At 37.3% G+C, this 20094-nt stretch overlaps 1 protein-coding gene across 1 annotated transcript in view; it reads right to left on the bottom strand.

Moving 5' to 3' along the window:
* The window catches only part of Prp6 (pre-mRNA processing factor 6), a 98151-nt gene that overhangs the window by 66747 nt on the left and 11310 nt on the right, over window positions 1-20094 (bottom strand). Inside the window, exons 5-8 of the mRNA XM_083115267.1 lie at window positions 15274-15451; window positions 10945-11089; window positions 6935-7108; window positions 2032-2171 (exon numbers count right to left, since the gene is read on the bottom strand). Coding sequence (XP_082971393.1) covers window positions 2032-2171; window positions 6935-7108; window positions 10945-11089; window positions 15274-15451 — 637 coding nt within the window. The remainder of the gene's footprint in view (window positions 1-2031; window positions 2172-6934; window positions 7109-10944; window positions 11090-15273; window positions 15452-20094) is intronic.

Genomic DNA, 20094 nt, shown 5'->3' on the forward strand with positions numbered 1-20094 from the left:
CAGATGAGATTTTGAAGCAGTAGCTGGCCTGATAGAAAAGATTGAACATGCACTCCTCCATCATGGTTCAGTGCCTGGTAGCAACAGGCAAGGTCAAAACGTTGGATACATGGGTGCCCCATGACCTGACTTCAGTGCACAAGGCACATCACCGGTTTCTGTGGTTGAGGAATAAATAGGAATGTATTTTAGCATCCATTTGTAAAGTGAAAAAATTCGGTCTGCTATTATTTATTGATTGAATCGAAAATTGTGGGTGCACCAGCACTTAGGCTATTTTGCACCCATCATATTATGCAGGGCCCAGCCCCTTATCAAAGCTAAAATAAACACGTGTTCAAGGACCAAAAAATTCTTACCTGGGTTAAAAGCTGAGGCTGTAAAGGGGCGGGCACTCAGCACATACGTGGGCGAATCAAAAAGTAAGTTACACCTGAGCCATGTTCCTGTACTAAATGAGAGAAAATAATCACGCTTGGTGGCAGTACTGTCCAGAATGTATTCTCCCCATACCCAAAGCAGCCATGCTGCAACTGCTTTAATATGAGAGTAGTCAACGTGATTGGCATGTCATACTGAGGTGGTGTCCAACATTGAGTCGTGCTCAGTCGCCCGATTTTTGTGGACACGAAGGCATAATCAGAGTGAAATCCATCGCCAAATTGTCGAGGTGTATGGTGGGAATACAATGTCACATCCCGTGATCAGGAAATTGCCACATGTTCGAAAGAACGTACGTGAACGACGAACAGTGTGTCGGGCAGCCTGCAACTGGAACACTATCGACAAAATGGAGCATGTGAATGCAATCATCCTTGCCAACCACCATGTGAAAATTAAAGAGATTGCAAGTGAACTGAACGTATCATACAATAGTGTGTTTATGCTGATTCATGACCAGTTGGGTGTATAGTAAACTGTGCTCTCACTGGGTCCCACGATTGTTAACCGATGAGCACAAAAGTGAACTCAATTGAAATTGGATGGAAATTTTGTACAAAAGAAATAAAAAAAACTGGTCACACGATTCGAAAAGTGCTTGGAATACCTTGGTGACTATGTCGAAAAAAGTTAAATGTTCATGCATTTTTCTCCAATAATTATTTTATTGCTAATGTGTCTTGTTTGTTTTATACAGGGGGGTGTAACTTACTTTTTGATTTGCCCTAGTATAAGGACAAAACACAAGACAACACACACACAGCCCTACAGAGAATTATACTGGCCTTATGTTCATATGCCAGAGTTTTGTTGGCCTGCAAAAAGCAATTATCATGGTGTACTACATGAAAGCAAGGTTGATATTTGGGTGTCTTACCAGAAGATCACCCGTTGCACGCCTAGGTCTGCTATGATAATCACTGACAATCAGTATAGTGATTGGATACAGCATATTGTCCTGGTAATGCCTAAAGTCAACCTTATGTCCTGACAAGCTCCTTCTGCTTAATTAATTTTGTGCAACTGGCAAGCGCAACATGTCTTTCTCGGACAATGCAAAACATGAGAAATGAACCAACAAGTTGGTGAAGAGACATGGTATCCTTGTCTTGCATGATAATGCTAGTCCTCATGCATCACCAAGAATACACATAACAATACACAAGTTGGTATATGAACCGCTTCCTCACCCTCCGTATTCACCAGACCTCTCCCCGAACTGAATATCATTTCTCTTTTGTCATTTGGACCAGTTATGTTTCAGAACAACAGAAATTTGTGGCATGCAATGGATGGGTCCTTGACACTTCTATCTGCATGGGATTCATGCTTTCAAATAACATTAACATCAGTGCCTGGATGCCAAGCGAACCACTTTGACTTACTTTGTCCAGTCAGCTTCCAAACATTTTGTCTGCAGCTACCAAATATAACTACACTTGAAGCTACACATTCTTTCATACTTGGCACACATCAACAAACTTCACCTGTCCATAGATCTTTGCCAAGGCCACAGCTGCCAAATTACCATGAAGAAGTACAATATTATTACACGATAATTAACAGATGAACAGTAAGATGGGCACATACCTTGCCAACGCCAACCACAAATCCACACTTGTTGGACAGCATTCCACAGCTCGACTTAGAAGAATCCTGGCATCCTCTGGGTCCTCTAACTCCACAGCAGCTTTCCACAACCGAACAGAGTTTGGGATGTGCTCCAAAGCCTAAAAATATTAAATATTCCCCTATCAATAAGAGCGTACATGATGCAACAAGAGATGGCTGCAAACTAGAGTAAAATCTTATTGTTAGAGTATCAGCAGTAAATTATTATGGTGGTGTGTATTGCTTGCTATTATCACAAGCATAAAAGTAAAAGTGTTCCCCTGTGCATAGCACCACGCCATGAAGGCGTATACATAAGCATACATAACTCATTGCAAAATAATAATAATAAAATATCAGGTAATGTAGACATATCAGTGTGTCGGTTTATCAGTAAAATTACTGATAATTTTACTGATCTGTTATATCTATAAATACAGGGTGTCCAAAAATAGTGTTGAATGTTAATAACAGAGAAACTATTAAAGATAACTTGAAGCTGCAATGTCTATGTTGAGTGTGTGTGAGCGCGTGTAGACATTCTGTTGCTTTTAGTTGCCTCACAGCCCACCAGGTGGTATGAATTAGTGTACACAAAATAGGAGAAGTGAGAAATTTTTCTTTCGAGCAACATAAGAAGTGTCGAATATGCACCCAGATCTCCAATTTAACTCTGTTAGATTTCTACCTGTGGGGAACTGTGAAGAACGATGTGTAAGCCAACAAAGTCACGGACACTGGATGGATAACATGATGTGACACTTGATTCAGACTACTTGTCCTTCTTTTCACATGGAAACCATATCTACTGTTTGCTGATCTGTTATACAGCTTTGCAGACAATGCTTTGCTCCCAACGAACATCTATGACGGTTTGGAGTCATAATTCCCTTGTTGATAAAAAGTAAGCCAGCTACAGTAATATTCTGATGGTTGGAGAACTGACCTAACCTATAGAAATTGCTCGTCCATGGTGTGAACGCACACGAAACTCGGAGAAATTCACGAGAGAGGGCAGCTGCTTACGGGGATAAATTGATCGGGAAATTAGGGTTACAAATTTAACCGCTAGAGGTCGCTTTTTGTATTAATCTAAAAAAGGGTGGAAATACTAGTTGAATTAGTAGTAAATATTATTAAATTTTTTGTAGAACTTTCAGTTTATTCATTGGGAACTTAACAGCCATCAAATATTTAGTTTCAAATTTACGTAAATACTTTTAATCTAATTATCACTTGATGAGGGACATTTTCACTAATCATAAAGAAACGGTAGTGTTCGGAAACTCGGAGGCGGAAGTGATGGAAAAGAGACATCAAAATATCTACGTCTCGAGGGAGTATTCTAATAATAAAATTCTAAAGTGGGAATATAAGTAATTGATAATTGTACCTTAACACACGCACCTGTAGTAGTTAGAAACAAGTGGACGTTAAAGTGATTTGCGTGTGAAAGTGCGATGGAGTTTGGTTATGAAGTGTTCGGAGACTGCGCCTGGCATGGGAAAAATAATGAACGCACCCAAAGCATGGAGGGAAAAGCTGATGGTTGAGGAAAGACCGGCGCGAGAGAGTTGTGAAGTTTTGCACGGTTTTCGACGAAAAACCAGAACCAAAGGAAATTCGTGATCAACCGAATGGGGAGGCAAATGGATTTTTGTTATGATTTGCAGTGAGTAACAGCTGTGTGGACTGTGAAATGCGAAAGATGAGAGCTCACCCATGAGGTAAGGCCATTCGTTCGTTCAAGTGCAGCGACGGTCGAGTCAAAGAAATCGACGTCGGGTGAAACTACCTTCATGTTAATCGCGACGAGAGAAAATAAAATACACGTCACATACAATTTTTAGTTATTGTACTAACTGTCAAAAGGGTCATTCACAGTACTGGATCGCAAAATTCAGCTTAAATCCAGGTGTACATGTGGCTCAGCGGAAGCCGCCATATTGAATAGAGAAAAGATATATTTCGTCGACGAAATTTTCTCTAAGAAAATTAAATCTAAACCATGCATAATATGTTCCGCAGCTGGTAACTGAAGAAACGTGGCAAAAACAGTATAAATTGATCGTACGATATCGTGACGTCACGTATACATTTCTTCGCGTTGCTCGAGCATGAACAATTGGTATTAGCGCTATTGGGCAGGGTAACGACCAGTGCACGGACAGATCAAATATGAATAGCTACTAGAAAGTACAATTGACTTTGGATATATATTGAAACCTGCTTTGTCATAATATGAGGTCATTTTGGTAATATTTAGTTCGTGCATGTATTATTTAGATTTACTGGTGCACCAGCTGGTTTGTCAGAACATGAAAATTTATTTGACGGTTAATCTTAACTTCAGTCTAGTTTTTGAAAAAGAGGTACCTCGAGTATTCTAAACATTAAAGTTAAAGTCATTGTTGGTAAATCAAGAATTAATAAACATAAATTGTTTATTTGGCACCAAAGGATTATCACTGAAACTAATTGCAACATTTGATGTAAATTTGGATTAGTCACTAAATTGAATAAATAATAGAATGTACGAGTGAGTTATAATTCACCAAGGTGCTCATGCATGATGTCTAGTTCTCCATCTGTGAATATTTACTAACCATAAAATTTCTTTCAGGTGAGAGTGATGTCCGAGTGTTTGTTTGACATAACTGATATTTTTCAAACATAATACTGAACTTGTTCTAATTCGTAAATCAAAAGAGTGACAGTGAATTGACATATTCACGTCTTACCACGAATTGATCTTTCAGACTTACCAGGCATGATGCAGGGAAAGAGCGAGGACACTAATTAAGGGATTTTCAGTAACTGCTTTGTGCATCTGCTTAATACAGGGCGGTTTTCAACAGATTGACTAATTTTTGAATTTCTCTTATTTCATCTTAAATCAATGTAAACTAGAGACATAGTTGTACTATTTCTTACTAGCAGGGATTGACTTGTTGAGACCAATCAATCGTCGCCGGCGCGACCGTACGGTTATTCTATGAAGTGAGAGGGAACTGATCGCGAGAACGTTAGGTTGTTGGAATCTTGGATGTGATAAGTGGGAGTGACAATTTAGGAGAGATAAGTAACCTCACAGAATAGACAGGCTTGGGCAACCCCGTTAGAGCGGACCGTAATACATCTATAACTTTAAGTATGTGTCACCAAAAAAATTCATACCTGCTGTTATTAGTGTTCTGGTTTTTAACATTCAAGTAGTGTTAACACTATTTTGGGACACACTGTATCTTACAAGTTAGTGAAATATTGTGTCATTTTGTTATAATTTCTATGGATATAAACATATAATCTCCATTCTGTAATTTTTTTTAAGTATATGTCTAAATATGTAGCTTCTTTTGCATTGCAAAAGCTTGGTTTATCTTGTAGCATACCATTTTTAAGGTCAATGAACAATTTGGAATTTTATATTGGATCAGTAGGTTATCGGTATCGGTAAATTTTATATTGTTACTTTATAGCTATCATCCAAAATTTTTATATCGGCCAATCCCTAGTAAAAAAAAAAACTTTGAGTAGCAATGTTTTATATTTACAAATCTTATTGAATGAAAACTTAATAAGCAGAAACGTTAATACTAAAAATCCTCTTTCCTTGCCATGGGTGTTGATTGATTGATTTGGTGTTTTAAGTCCACTTTATGCAGAGTAAGGTTAATCAGGACTGGACCTACAGTTTAAAGTGCCCTCTATGTGCATCCACCGGATTAAAACCAGGGATACCTTGACAGGGTAGCTACGATTGTTTGATTATGAAATTCCCTGACTTTTCCAGGTTTTCCAGACCAGAAATGAAATTTTTCCAGACATGTTTGTCGTCATGATTTTTGCTTTTGAACATCATGTTTTTCAATTAAATATGCAGGCACGTTAATTATTATGAATATGAATATACACAGTTATTAGCTGAAACTTTACCAAGTGATTAATACAATGCTATTCAATAAAAAAATAAATAACTATTGTACTTACCCATTTTCACTAAGTCATTACAATTAAGGTGGTGTAAAAAAATCAATAAAAAATGTGGCATATATCAAAGCTTTACAATGTAACTTGTATACAACCTAAATTATATCAATACAAATGAGAAACAACAGAAAATTAGGTCATGTACCTTTAGAAAATATGTAATAAGTATAATGATTATATTTTTTAATTTATTGAAAATAGTACATATTTCGGAAATTCAGAACGTGAATGGGGCCGGTGACCGACCATACACCTAAAAAAAATATATACGCGCGCCATACTTTGGAATCAAGTATCTCCATTATTTGAGTTTTCCACATGCTGGAACCAATTTTATATTACAGAATCTGTCTATTAAAAAATCAACATAATTCTCGAGGGGGTACAGTGGGTCAATGGTTCCTCCAAAATCCCGCATTCCAACCCATGTTTGATAACCGTTCCGAATGTTTTATGATTTTTTTCAAATTTTCCTAGCAGGAAGACTAATTATCATAGAATTTTGGCAATCATTGTGACACGAAATTTGAACCTTCCTTAAAATAATGAGCACTGTTTGGATTCGTAAAAGTTATTTATGTTGAAAAAAAACTTCAAAATGACCTTACGCAAGCACACACACTTCCCATGGACAAGGTATTCACCAGCGACAGTAAGTATTGTAAACTAGTGGGAATGAATGTAGAAATAAATCGGAACCTTAGAAGAGTGCATTCAGGGTCTTTATTTTAATTCTAAGACAACCAAACCTGACCTTCCTAACCTAACCACAAAAGCATATATTGACAAAATCTTAAGTAATCGCTAAAACTCTGCAGTATGTGTTAACAGACATAAATCAAAATCGAACCATGTAATTTATTGCATCACATTTACAATTTGCAACATTTACCTTTCTGTACACCCTTCTCTTAGCTTTTAGTTCAGTTTCTAGATCAGCAGCTTTAATCCAGATACGAACAGACGTAGGGATGTGCCGAACAGCCTGGGCAATAACCGCACGAGCTGTGTCGGGAGGCTGCAGACGTGCTGCTTCAAGCCAGAGATCTTCAGACTTCGGATTCACCTGGAATTTAAGTCAGCAAATTAGGACAACAAATATTTATTTATTTATTATTACCTTCAACAGAGGTATATCCTCCAATGACAGAAGGCATACATAATAATAATAAAAATAATGAGTAGTAATTACAAAATTACAGAATTACAATACAACTACAACTACAATAGATAATTATACAATCCAGTCACAAATTGTATTCATTATATAAGTATAGACATACAGAACAGTTTATAAATAAAATAAAGAAAATGTATTAACTATCACATATTCGTACTTTCAGAATTGACACTAATGTTTTCATGTAAGTCAAGAATGGATTGTTGTTATTGTGATTAAAACAAATGTTATGAAAATAAACTCTTTACCAATAAGAACCAAAGAACTGAAGTCTAAAATTGGTAAACGATGTAAATGCCACAATAATTCACTGTTTTCCACGTTAAACTGTGAAATGTGCCATGCTTTATAATGTGGTAAACGTGAAAAGTGGCTGGTAGCCCTCTAAGTAGTTCAAAGGGCATGTAAAGAGGTCACTAGTGTGAACGTTCTTACGGGCTGACGTGATGAAAGATGCGATTTCCCAACACTTTCGCTTTTGGCACTTACAACATTTACCACTTTTAGTCCTCAACTTATATCATCATGCTACTGATAAGAGCTGACTTACTTATCAAGAACAAAGTATACCTCAACACATATCCAAGAGGCAATCACACAGTCGATAGGCAGGATATCACGTTATACTCTCATGCACCGCTTGACCTTGACATGCTTGCCGTTTGTTGACAGCAACATCAATCAGTTTTTTTCCTAGCCACACCTCATACGAGGGTAACTATTTATATTTTGAGCCTAACAATGAAAAAACAGGAATTTGGCATTGAAAACTGCTTTATTGTTTTTCGAAGTATTCTCCTTTATGGTCAATACACTTTTGCATTCGTTCGAACCATTTGTCAAAGCAGTTTTTCCAATCTTCTTGAGACACCTCCATAATATGGGTTTTGAACGCATCAACGGCATCTTCCGCCGACGAAAATCGTTGTCCACGCAATTTATTCTTGACATTCGGAAACAAGAAGAAATCATTGGGTGCGAAATCAGGACTGTACGGCGGATGACCCATCAATTCGATTTTTTGACTGTTCATAAAGTCGGTTGTTAGACGAGATGTGTGACAGCTGGCATTGTCTTGATGAAGAATGATCCGACCACGTTTGTTTGTTTTCCGTATTTGACCGAAGACCTCTGGCAAACAAATTGTTGTGTACCATTCAGAGTTGACAGTTCTACGTTCCTCTAAAGGCACAGTTGCCACATGACCAGTTTTCCCGAAAAAACAGGCCACCATTTGTTTCAATGTGCTTCGAGCACGAACAACTTTTGTTGGATTGGGTTCATCTTGAAACACCCATCAGTCGACTGCTGTTTACGTTCCGGCTCATGTGCATATATCCATGATTCGTCACCTGTTACAATCTTATATACGTCTTTTGAAGCACCACAATTGTATTTATTGAGCATTTGTTTGAACCAATTGACGTGAGCGTCTTTTTGAGTTTTTGTCAAACTATGTGGGATCCAACGAGAACATACGTTTCCTACAGCTAAATGATCACGTAATATTTTATATATGCTGGTGGAACTAATGCCTATGGTTGCCTCAATCTCACAGTATGTCACATGATGATCTTGCAGTATTAGGTTTTGCACAGCATCAATGTTTTCTTGAACAACAACTGATTTTGGACGACCTTCGCAAATCTCGTCGGTGAGCGAATGGTGGCCACGATTAAATTCGTTATACCAGCATTTCAAAGTGGCAAAGGATGGGGCTTCATCGCCAAATGTGGAAGTAAGTTCATCGATGCATTCTTGTCTTGATAATCCACGTCGAAAATCGTAAAAAAACATCGCACGAAAATGTTCACGAGTTAATTCCATTTTATTGTTGTCGCGCAATCTCCAAGGCAACATAAACAACACAAATGAAGCTATTGACAAAACATTTGAAGTACGTTATGGTCAATAATGCCAGACGATTCCGTGCAAACGTCAAATCGCGCCTAACTTCAATCAGTGTTGCCAAGGCTCAAAATATAGATAGTGACCCTCGTACATTACCCATATTATACCAAATATGACGTCACGCGTATCTCGAAAATGGTAAGTGATGGAGAAAAATGAGTGACAAATCCAAATTGAGCATGCCGAAATTAGTTAAGAACACATATTAGCTAAAAGGATACAAAATGGCTGTTCCCTAGTGTTATCCATAAAAATTATAACGAAATGGCAGAATTTCGCACTAAATTGTACGATATTTACAGATATATTGGATCAGTAAAATAGTCAGTAATTTTACTGATATGGCTATATCGGCTGATACTGGTAGAGTACTGATTAATCTGTCAAATCCATAGTGGAAACACAAAACTTTTCCCATATGATATTTTCACCACATTTACTGCTCACCATGAATTTAACACCTTTGATACAGAAGTTAATGAAGAAACATAAGAGCCTGTATTAAGAAAATACAATCCAGATTCTTAGATTCTGGTAGTCTTGCATTCTTTTACTTCTATGTTTGTCCCCTAGAATTGATATCCGTCCAAGGTTGGGAAGAGGCAATGCCCCCTGCCCCCTTGTGGTTGTGCCACTGAACCCCCTTCTCCAGTAGTTGCTTCGAACTTTCATCAGCTTAAAAATACTATATTTTCTTTAAGAGTAGGTATAATTTCCTTTAATAACAGCAATAAGATTCCACTACACTAAATTTCTAAGTGAAAGTATAATAATATAGGGGCATGGAATGTCTGTAAGGGGGGAGGTGCAAGGATCTCCCCCCCCCCTTCGAAAACGAATGTCAACCTAAAAGTATATTTTGCATGTATAATTTGATTTCAGTCATTGTAATTTACATTAATTATTATGCGATAATTTTAAATTGAAGAGGTGTTTTTTGAGGGGGCAACACTATTATCGGGGTAATATGCCCCATGGAAAAATACCTTGTTTGTCCCTTCGTAGAAAAAAAATATGCGAACATACGTGATTATGGGGGGCAACTGCCCCCTTGCCTTGTTTCAGGGCATTCGGTCTATTAAGACAACTAACATGTCCATGGATACATTCACTAAATAGAGTTGGTAAAACTCGCTGGCCGTGGTCACACTTTTTTCAAGCACTTTGCGATGTGAAAAGTTAAGTGTTTTTCGGGCAGGTGAATTTATATTTGTTTGCTTCAAAAACTTTAGTGTGGGCATTGTTTACTATTTACTACGGAAAGAACTATGTGGTGCCAAAGTGGATTTGTGAAGATTGTAAAGTGTGAAAATCTTGAAAATTGTTTCAATCATCCACGATCGTTTCTTGCATTAAATACGTATGACAACAGACCAACTGAAATTCGAAAAAATTAACAACTGCACCAGGACATTCATCTTTCCCCTTAGAGACATTAAGGAAACAGTATCAGGTAGAGTACTAATATTTTTCAGTATAACATACCATGTAGAAGCAATTAATTCTTGGTTTTCTTAATTTTTCAGGATCTGCTTCCCCAACGGAAAATGTCACCTTACGCCACTGCTGAAATGTCACATACAGCTTTTTCTTCCTGAAATGTGTCCAGTATTTGCAACGAAATCTCGATCTTTTACTCACCATAAATATATGGCCCTAATTATGTATTTTTCATGGGTATGTGTTCAAACAAGATGCATAATATGGGAAAGAATTCTAAAATTTTGTAAAATCATAGTTCCACTGGATGCCCAATAAAATATATTCTATTATTTACATTGGCATATATACAAATTATGGTGAATACTTGCCTCACATCCTTTCATAATGAGATTGCGTGCAGCCTGGACTTTCCCTGTGACCTCTTCAAGCCTAGCAGATGCAATCCAAGCAGGAGGGTGGTTCGGATTTGTTTCTCGAACTGACTTCAGAAGCAGCCTTGCCTTCTTTATATCACTGAGGGTAGAAAGTTATAGTTGTAAACTATGCCACTGCCATACATTTATATTATGAACTAGGGAAGTATTTGTTCTATGTCTACGAGCACAAGTCAAAAACTACTGGAACATCATATTAGTTAGAACTCAATATGCTGACCAAGGCAGAATACATTTTATTTTGAAACATAAACTAAAAATTACGTTTCAACCTTCTAGCAAGGTCTTCTTCAGAATCTTTACCATTTTTTTTTTTACATGTCTAAAGAATACCTTGCTAGAATGTTGAAACGTAACGTTTAGTTTATGTTTTAAAATAAAGTAAATTCTGCCTTGGTCAGCATATTGAGTTTTTGTTATCATGGAAACAAGACTTCATGGTGTTGTTATATTAGTTGACCTGTTTTTAATGTACTAACATGAGATATAAAATATCAACTGCCAGCCACCGTGGCGGAGTGGTTAGCACATTGCGCTGCGACACCGGGGGTCCCAGATTCGAATCCTGGCTTGGGCATGGACATTTGTGATGTCTGTTCATCAATTTCATCATATCATCACTCATCCCCATCTTCGCAAATTAGCCAAAAGTGCCACAAGAAGTGAAGTAAAATAAATCAAATCAAAATAAAATATCAACTATTGTTAACTGTGGTGAAAAAGATTGATGATACATAACCTAATGCCTAGGAACACAAATTTAGAGTCCATAAATATTGATAAAAGCATGTGATGGTTCGGACACATGAAGAGTGCAGAAACACAGCCACTAAGAGCTTGCAATGCACAAGGAGTGGGAGTAAGGCCAAAGGGGAGACCAAGATGTCAGTGGAAAGAGCAGATAGTGGAGAGTGTTAGGAGAAGAGGACAAGATTGGAATACCGTGGAAAGAGAGGAGTGGTGGAAGACCAGAAAAAATGGAAAGGCTTGACTTCTAAGCAGACTCAGCCAGAGGCAGGAAAGGGCGAAGGATGATGATGATGAAATATTGATAAAAGCAATAAAAAACTGCTAGATCAGCAGTATGTAAGACAATATATTTTTTCCCTTTTCTTCGCTTATTTTTCTGCATGATAAAGGGAAAGAACGTACAAAAACAGGTATAAATTTATAAACTTCTTCAATGATGTGCAGATAGTTTGGTTGAACTTAGTTATGCAAAGAAATCTGTTTACGGGCACTCATTCATAAATACAGTGTCCTATATCAAAACAATGTTTCCTATGAAATTTCCTTGAACAAGGTGTCACCTTCTTATCATTTAATATCTTTGAGGTATCCTTTTAGGTGAGAGAGGAGGGGTGCAATGATATTGCTCTACCAATTAAGCTAATGAACCAACCCTCACTTTGCCTCTGCTTTTTATGCCCGTGTGGAATTAGCACTATCAGTGATACCATAATGGAATCTGTTGTTGCCTTTGAAATACTGACGATGTTGACAGCATCTAGTTTCTCCCAGTGTGAAGCTGTATATTAACATGATTTGGCACATACACAGACACCAGAGACTCATATTCCACTTATGGTCGAGCCTCTACTGTCTTTGTTTAAATTTCTACATAGCCTGTTCCAAGAGACCAGTGTGGATAAAAATCATGATTTTTATTTTAAAAAAACATTTTCGATGATTTTTTTATTTCATTTGAATTTTTAAATTTAAATCGATTCTTTTAAAAAAACATGCTTAAAAGTATGTTTTTTATAGAAAATTCTTTTTTCTATAAAATATTTGAACAGTTTGATTAAGAAAAAATGTAAATATACATATTTGTTTCGGATACTGTACATATTTTTAAATTATCGTTTTCAAAATACCCACATTTATTTACAGTTTAATGATAATGACACTATTTACGTTTTAACATAATTATATTTTTGAAGATGAAGCACACACAGGAGATGTACTACGTAGAAATTTTCAGCGAAAAATGCAGGCTCGACCAGGACTCAAATCCAGGTGGGTCTCTGACATACCATGCCATTGCTCTAACCACTGAGCTACCGACCCAGCCTGGCCTCGCCAGATTTTTCTCGTCACTGTTTTACCTGCATGGAATCGTCTCTGCCAATGCTAGCACAATGGGATATGTTGCCTTTGAAACACCGTAGACTTCGACGTTGCCTGGTTCCTCCCAGCGAAGAGATGTTAATTATTGAAGATGAGGCAAACACAGGAGATGTACTCGATGCAGGCTCGACCAGGACTTGAACCTGTGTCTCTGGCATACAGATCCCATTGTGGTACCACTGGCAGAGACGATTCCACGCAGGTAAAACAGCGACAACGAAAAATCGGGCGAGGCCAGGCTGGCTTAGTAGCTCAGTTGTTAGAGCAATAGTAGCTCAGTTGTTAGAGCAATGGCACGGTATGCCAGAGACCCGGGTTCGGGTCCTGGTCAAGCCTGCATTTTTCGCTGAAAAATTCTACATATAATTATATTTTGTAGATTTTTCTACACAAAATGTTTGCTATTTTTGCCTCTTTTGTATATTTTCCTACACAAAACGTTTACTATATTTGCTTATAAAAATTATTGCAATTTAAATCAAGAGAAATTTAAGTGTGTTTAGTTTGCATATTACATTTCCTTTTGTATCAGTTTCACCACATCAGTACATATATATTTTGTTTCCCTTTTTTAGAGCCTTATAAACACCATTAAATGATTACGAGATTAATGTATTTTCACCAAAAGTGATTCAGATATCTACAAAATCTTTATGTACATTACTCCCTAAATTATTTATTTAAATCATGGTTTAATCAACCTGATTTAGAGCAATCCAACTTGTTATAGACTCTCTGAAACTGTGGAATAGTTTTGGGGTGTTCATTTGAAAATCATGGACCACCTACCAAAAAAGTATTCTACAAAAGTTACTTGGAATTAAGACACCAAATAAGGGATCACTCAATATGATTTACCATTTGAAATTTTGATTGACACCCCACCAGCACCCTGTTAGGAAAAACAAATTTGCCTGAAAAGTGCAGCAATCACTGCTGTTTCATTCAATCAGAGGATATGATACAGTTCCTGCATTGAGTAAAGACAAAAAAAAATCTCCAGGCAATGGGTCTGACAGCCTTACACTTCAAAGATTTATTGTTCTTCTGGACAATATAAGGGCCTGAGGTATAAGCAATGCACGTGAACTTGTTTCCAGCAATTTTTCTGTTGTAGTCTGTCCGACATTAAATTGGTAGTTGATAGAAGAAGTTTTTTCCCCTCCATCTCTCTGTATGTGTGTGCCTGTGCATGACGGCCTTTCTTTCTTTTTTAAGATTGATGTATTTATCATACTTTAACAATGTAAGCAAATGTAGATATATTTTGTTCATCAAAAAGAATTGAGTCATAAAGTACATACTGCCCACTGAAAAAGCATTATGTTAGCATGTGAAGTGAGCTACCCTATAAGCTCTGAGGTGAAAGCAGTGTTTAGATAAAGACTTCAAACCTCCACAACCAGACACTTCGGCTGGGTAAAATTTGATGACTATTATATACCAGAGTACCATCACTAAATGCTGTGAAAAACTTATCGTGTGTGGTTACAAAAAGTGATGATGTTCATGCTGACATGGGACACTGTTCTGAAATTAAATTTAGGAAAAGATTTGATTGCATTAAACAGTAATTATAAGATGTGTGAGTGTATTCTAAACCATCACAGTGAATACACAACAGAAAACAATATCACGTTTTGTACTTGTGTTCATTCATTCTTCCTCATTTCTGCCTTACATCTATCAATTAATGATGTGATAAGTTTTGAGATTTCTCTGCACTAGAACCACGCAAAACTACCAAAAATAATGTTTATAATGAGTTAGATCATCTACACCCAAACTAGTATTTCAATGTTACTTGGTGTGCCTTAATAGATAAATAAAGCTGACCAATGCTGTCTACGCAGTAAAGACTAACACACACTACAGTAATTTCTGTACTTCTGATGTCAAGTAAAATATAAAAACAGAATTGTTGCTATACGCAGAGTGCATGTTTCCCTTATCTTCTTCTATCCTTCAGCAGGACATACTTCTTGGGTGATCAGCAGTAGGCATCAACTAGGCTTAAAAGCTACATACCACAGAAACACAATAATTCTGAATTGAATTGCCTTGTATGCAATAAAATGTTATTTACAGAACATGGTGTTAGAATGCATCTCAAATTATACTAGCTTTACTCACTTTATATCACCACCATATGTAGGGATCATGCTTTGAAGATCTGTTAAATAGCCTTTTGGATCAACGACTGTTTGGCCAGAAACAGAATCTGATACTTGGCTTAACTTCACATTCATCAGTGTGTTTCGAGCCTGGCCAATCTTCCGCAAGTCAAGGTCTCCAGTTGGTGTCAACATTCCTGCAGATGGAAACAGAGAAATTAATCACTCACAATCCATTTGTTTAAATTTAGTAGACAGGAAAGGTAATTTCATTTTGAAATATTGAATATTGTTTAATATCATTATAAAATATTAGGGATGGGCCGATATGAAATTTTGAGTGATACCAATATAAAGTTTACTATTCCACAGCTCTGAAATAAAATTCCAAATGGTCGTTGAAGAACCTGAATGGATCACCGACTTCAATAAATGTAAATGTACAGGGCATTTCCGGGCTGATGATACAAATTTTCAGGGATGATGGAGAAGGGCACATGTATCAATTTGAGATAAGGAACCCTGGTACGGAAAGAACTTAGTCGAAAGTGATAAGCGAAAATCGGTGTATGAAGATGTAATACTTTTATTACCTGCACAAGTTTCACAAGCTGCTACATTCACAACAGTTGTTCAAAGTGGCGTCCCCCAACTTCGCTGCAGGCATGGCATCGTCACACAAAGTTCTGGCGTACCCGTTGGAACAACCCTGGGGTCGTTCGAATGATGTCACAGGCAGCAAGAATTATTTGCCAGGAGATCCTCTTCAGTCTCGACAGGTGTCTCGTAAACAAGTGGGGACGCCACTTTGAACAACTGTTGTGAACGTAGCAGCTTGTGAAACTTGTGCAGGTAATAAAAGTATTACATCTTCAGACACCGATTTTCGTTCATAACTTTCGACTAAGTCGCTTCCAGACCAGGGTTCCTTATCTCAAATTGATACATGTGCCCTTCTCTATCATCCCTGAAAGTTTGTATCATCAGCCCGGAAACAGCCTGTATATTTCAAGGCGACTGCAGTGCAAAAGAAGTTGCATATTCAGACATTTACTTTTTTAAAAAAAGTAGGGTTTGCTGCGAAGATGAAAAGAAGTGATAGTGAAATGATTTGATTTTGTTTATTTTACTTCAATTTTCTGCCACTTTTGGCTAACCATGAAGATGAGTGATGATATGATGAAATTGATGAACCGACATTTACAAAGAACACCCTTGCCCGGGCCAGGATTCAAACCTGAGACCCCTGGCATCGCAGCATACTGTGCTAAGCACTCTGCCATGGAGGTTAAGAATGGATAAATTAAACTGATGAATGCACACTCACAAAGAACACCGATGCCCAGGTTGGGATTCAAATGTGGGTACTTCCGTGGAACAATCGAGAGTACAACTACTCAATGCACTCAGCCAACCCGTCTCCTGCACATTCAGGTTACATAATTTTTACAATTTAATAAAAACAAAATTTCCTGACATTTCCAGATTTTCAGGACCAAGAACCACAATTTTCCAGACAATATTATTAGGGCAAATAAGGGATACGAAAATGTTTGTAATAATGTCACTATATTTTAACTACTACTACACACACACACTTAGAAAACCAAGTTCTATAATATTTTCACCTGTAATAGTTGGTAATAATGAGAAGAGAAATTAAACATTAAGTGACTTTTGTGTAAGGGGATGGAAGTAACAGAGGTGAGCTCTTATGTGATATTTGTCACGTACTAATAATGACGAGAAAAAGATTTTTGCCTAAAAATTCATAAGATCTATATTGTAAACATTAGGGATGGGGCAGATTAATTGGTACTCCATTGGTATTGGCAGAAATAAGCATACAGGTGTATTGATAAAATTACCAATTATTTTGCTGATCTGATATATATATCTATAAATATCTTATAATTTAGTGAAAATTTATGCCATTTTGTTATAATATATATGGATAATCTCCATGATCTACTTTTAAAAAAAGTAAATGTCTAAATACAGGTAATTTCTTTTGCACTGCAGTCACCTGGTAACACACATTTATTAAGGCTTGGCTGGACTTTTGGCATGCGAATGGGCGATTTTTTTTTCAAATTTACCTCTCCATTCAAAAAACTTCTTAGATATTTCAAAATATGAAAAATTACGTACGCTTAGAGTTGCTTCTAGAGCATTGACGTGAATTTTCATGTAGTTTTCTTTCACTGTTGTCTAGATGTTATCAATAGTTTCGTGATTACGTAAGTCTATTAAACTATTGATAATATCTAGACAACAGTGAAAGAAAACTACATGAAAATTCACGTCAGTACTCTAGAAGGAATTCTAAGACTATGTAATTGACAACCTTGCATTCTGACGTCTGATGAGAAATGCCTACGTTGTTAGGATTGCTTCTTTTAGCATAAATACACTGTAAATGTATTATTTACGCTATTATGCTAAGAGAACTAAACCTAACAACTTAGGCATTTAGCCTAACAGTAAAAGTATTCTCCTGTGAAGTCAGAACGCAACGTTGTCCTTGCGTTGTGCGATAAGGGAGACCTGCATGGAACTGGAAGTTCCAAGGTTTGTTTACATTTTGGACGTTCAGTTGTGTGATTCATTCTCCAAGCGAGAGCGAGACAGACACTCTTCATGTGCGGGAACAGACTAATCTTATCGCTGCTACAGCTAGCAAGTTCAATGAAACTGGAAGTTGAGTAGACATTTGGGGGAACAAAGGAATGCAGCTCGACAGGGAGCGAAGTTTTCGAACTGAGATTATGTGCATGGGAAATCCCAATTTGCAGCATCTTCCTGATGTGATTGAAGATAAAATGTTCTTCAGCTGCAAGTGGTAGGAAACTTTAGGCAAACGTTTCGTTACAAATCAACAGTTTGTGTGCACAACCTCGATTACCGGTTTTTGCGTGTTTTCTACTTAATTTGATGATATTTCACGGTTATTTTGCAAAAAAGCGTTCATTTCGTGGAACAGCACGCATTACTTCGCGAATAAAACTCATGCATATTTCATCATTGGGTGTGCAGTTACGTGCAGAATGTTCAAAATTGCATCTTTTTTTCACATTTCGCGATTTTGCGCATCACGAAAATTCAATGTCCCTACTTATCGGTATTGGTCAAAATTTCTTATCAGCCCATCCCTAGTGAATATGCATAATGGACATTTCCACAAGAATTTATTTACAACAATAGTAAAAATTACAATACAGAAAAGTGTCCCCTGTTCATCTCATCTCACATCGCTGTGCCTTCCAATTAAGGCACGAACGAGACACCTACACCAGTAGTGTACTCACAACATGATCCTCCATGTTTGTATGTCACTACTCCATGACTAGTTTATCAAGTTTTCTTGAAGTGTTTACTATGGGCTATATGCAGAGACAACGTGAGCTGCAGTTTTACAATCTGTGTTTTTCGATCTGTACAAATTTATATAATGAAATAATGGAAGAAACAGGACTTACACGTGTGCATGTTCTCATCCAGTCATACAGAAAAATATTGCTGATGCATTCCATTTCAAAACGGGCAGATGAGGTGCAAATATATACCACGACCATCACAGCTTTCACAGGGAAAATCTATGTGATAGGGTGTACAGTCATACATTAAAAACTTGATTTTTTTTCCTGTTGTATGAGATTGTCTGTAAAGAAGTGGGAGAGAAGTGTGTAATTTGGAAATAATACGAAAACATGGTTCTCTTCAAAGAAGAAATGAAAAAAGATACAGACTCGCACTCTTTTTTATTTGAAAGAGCCATGGGCATAATAATAAATAAATTTTAGAAGTGATGTGAGAAACTTGAAAAAAATTGGAAAATAAAGTGAAATTTTGGAATTTTTCAGATTTTCAAAACTTTCCCCCAGATAATGAAAAACTATTTTGCATTGAAAGTACTTTAGGATTGTATCAGGTTGATGCAAAAATAATGGTCAATTTTGAATGATGACTTTGAACACATTTTTGCCAATGAGAAACAATTTTATTTATTCCAGTAGCATAAAATTCCGGACTTCTGGAGTCGACAAACTCTCGGCAGGTGTTTTCTACAGATCCTGGTTGATGATATGTTTCTCTCGTAGGATTTTGTCGATATGCTTGAAGAAGTGGTAGTAGGCTGTTGAGAGGTCCAGTGAGTATGGTGGGTGATGCAGTATCATAGCCCAAATCACTCAGCTCCTGCAGCGTTGGTTGTGCGACATGCGGTCAAGTGTTGTCGTGCAGAGGGATTTGGCTTTTCCTGTTGACCAATGCTGGACACAGACGTTAAAGTTTCCAGTGCATTTCAACGATTTCTTGACAATACTTCTCTGCTGTGATGGTTTCACTGGAATTCAGAAACTTGTAGTGGATGACATCGGCAGCAGACCACCAAACAGTCACCATGACAGTCTTTTGAAGCAATTTCGGCTTTAGGGAGTGTTTAGGAGCTTTGTCTTGGTCGAACCATTGTGCTGAATGTCGTCAATTCTATAGGATTCACTTTTCATCACACCTTACAATACTTTCAGAAATTGGTCGCTATTGTTGTATGAAAGGAGTGCAGAGCACATTTCAAAATGGCGATTTTTCTCATCTGCCAAATCTGCAGCAACTTCTACATAGGCGAAACCTCCACCCCCTTGAACCTAAGGATTAATAATCACCGTTCCTCCACCCAAAACTCCAATTTCACTGTTGCCATCCACACCAACAGCCATAACACCACCTTCAATAACTGCTTCCGTGTTGCCATCATCCATCTTTTACCCCCCCACTCTGACATATCTTTCCGCAGGCGCTGGGAAAGGGCCTACATAACAGGCACCTCCCCAAAATTACC

This window comes from Lepisma saccharinum, chromosome 30 (assembly GCF_977018435.1).
Source record: "Lepisma saccharinum chromosome 30, izLepSacc3.1, whole genome shotgun sequence".
Taxonomy (NCBI): domain Eukaryota; kingdom Metazoa; phylum Arthropoda; class Insecta; order Zygentoma; family Lepismatidae; genus Lepisma; species Lepisma saccharinum.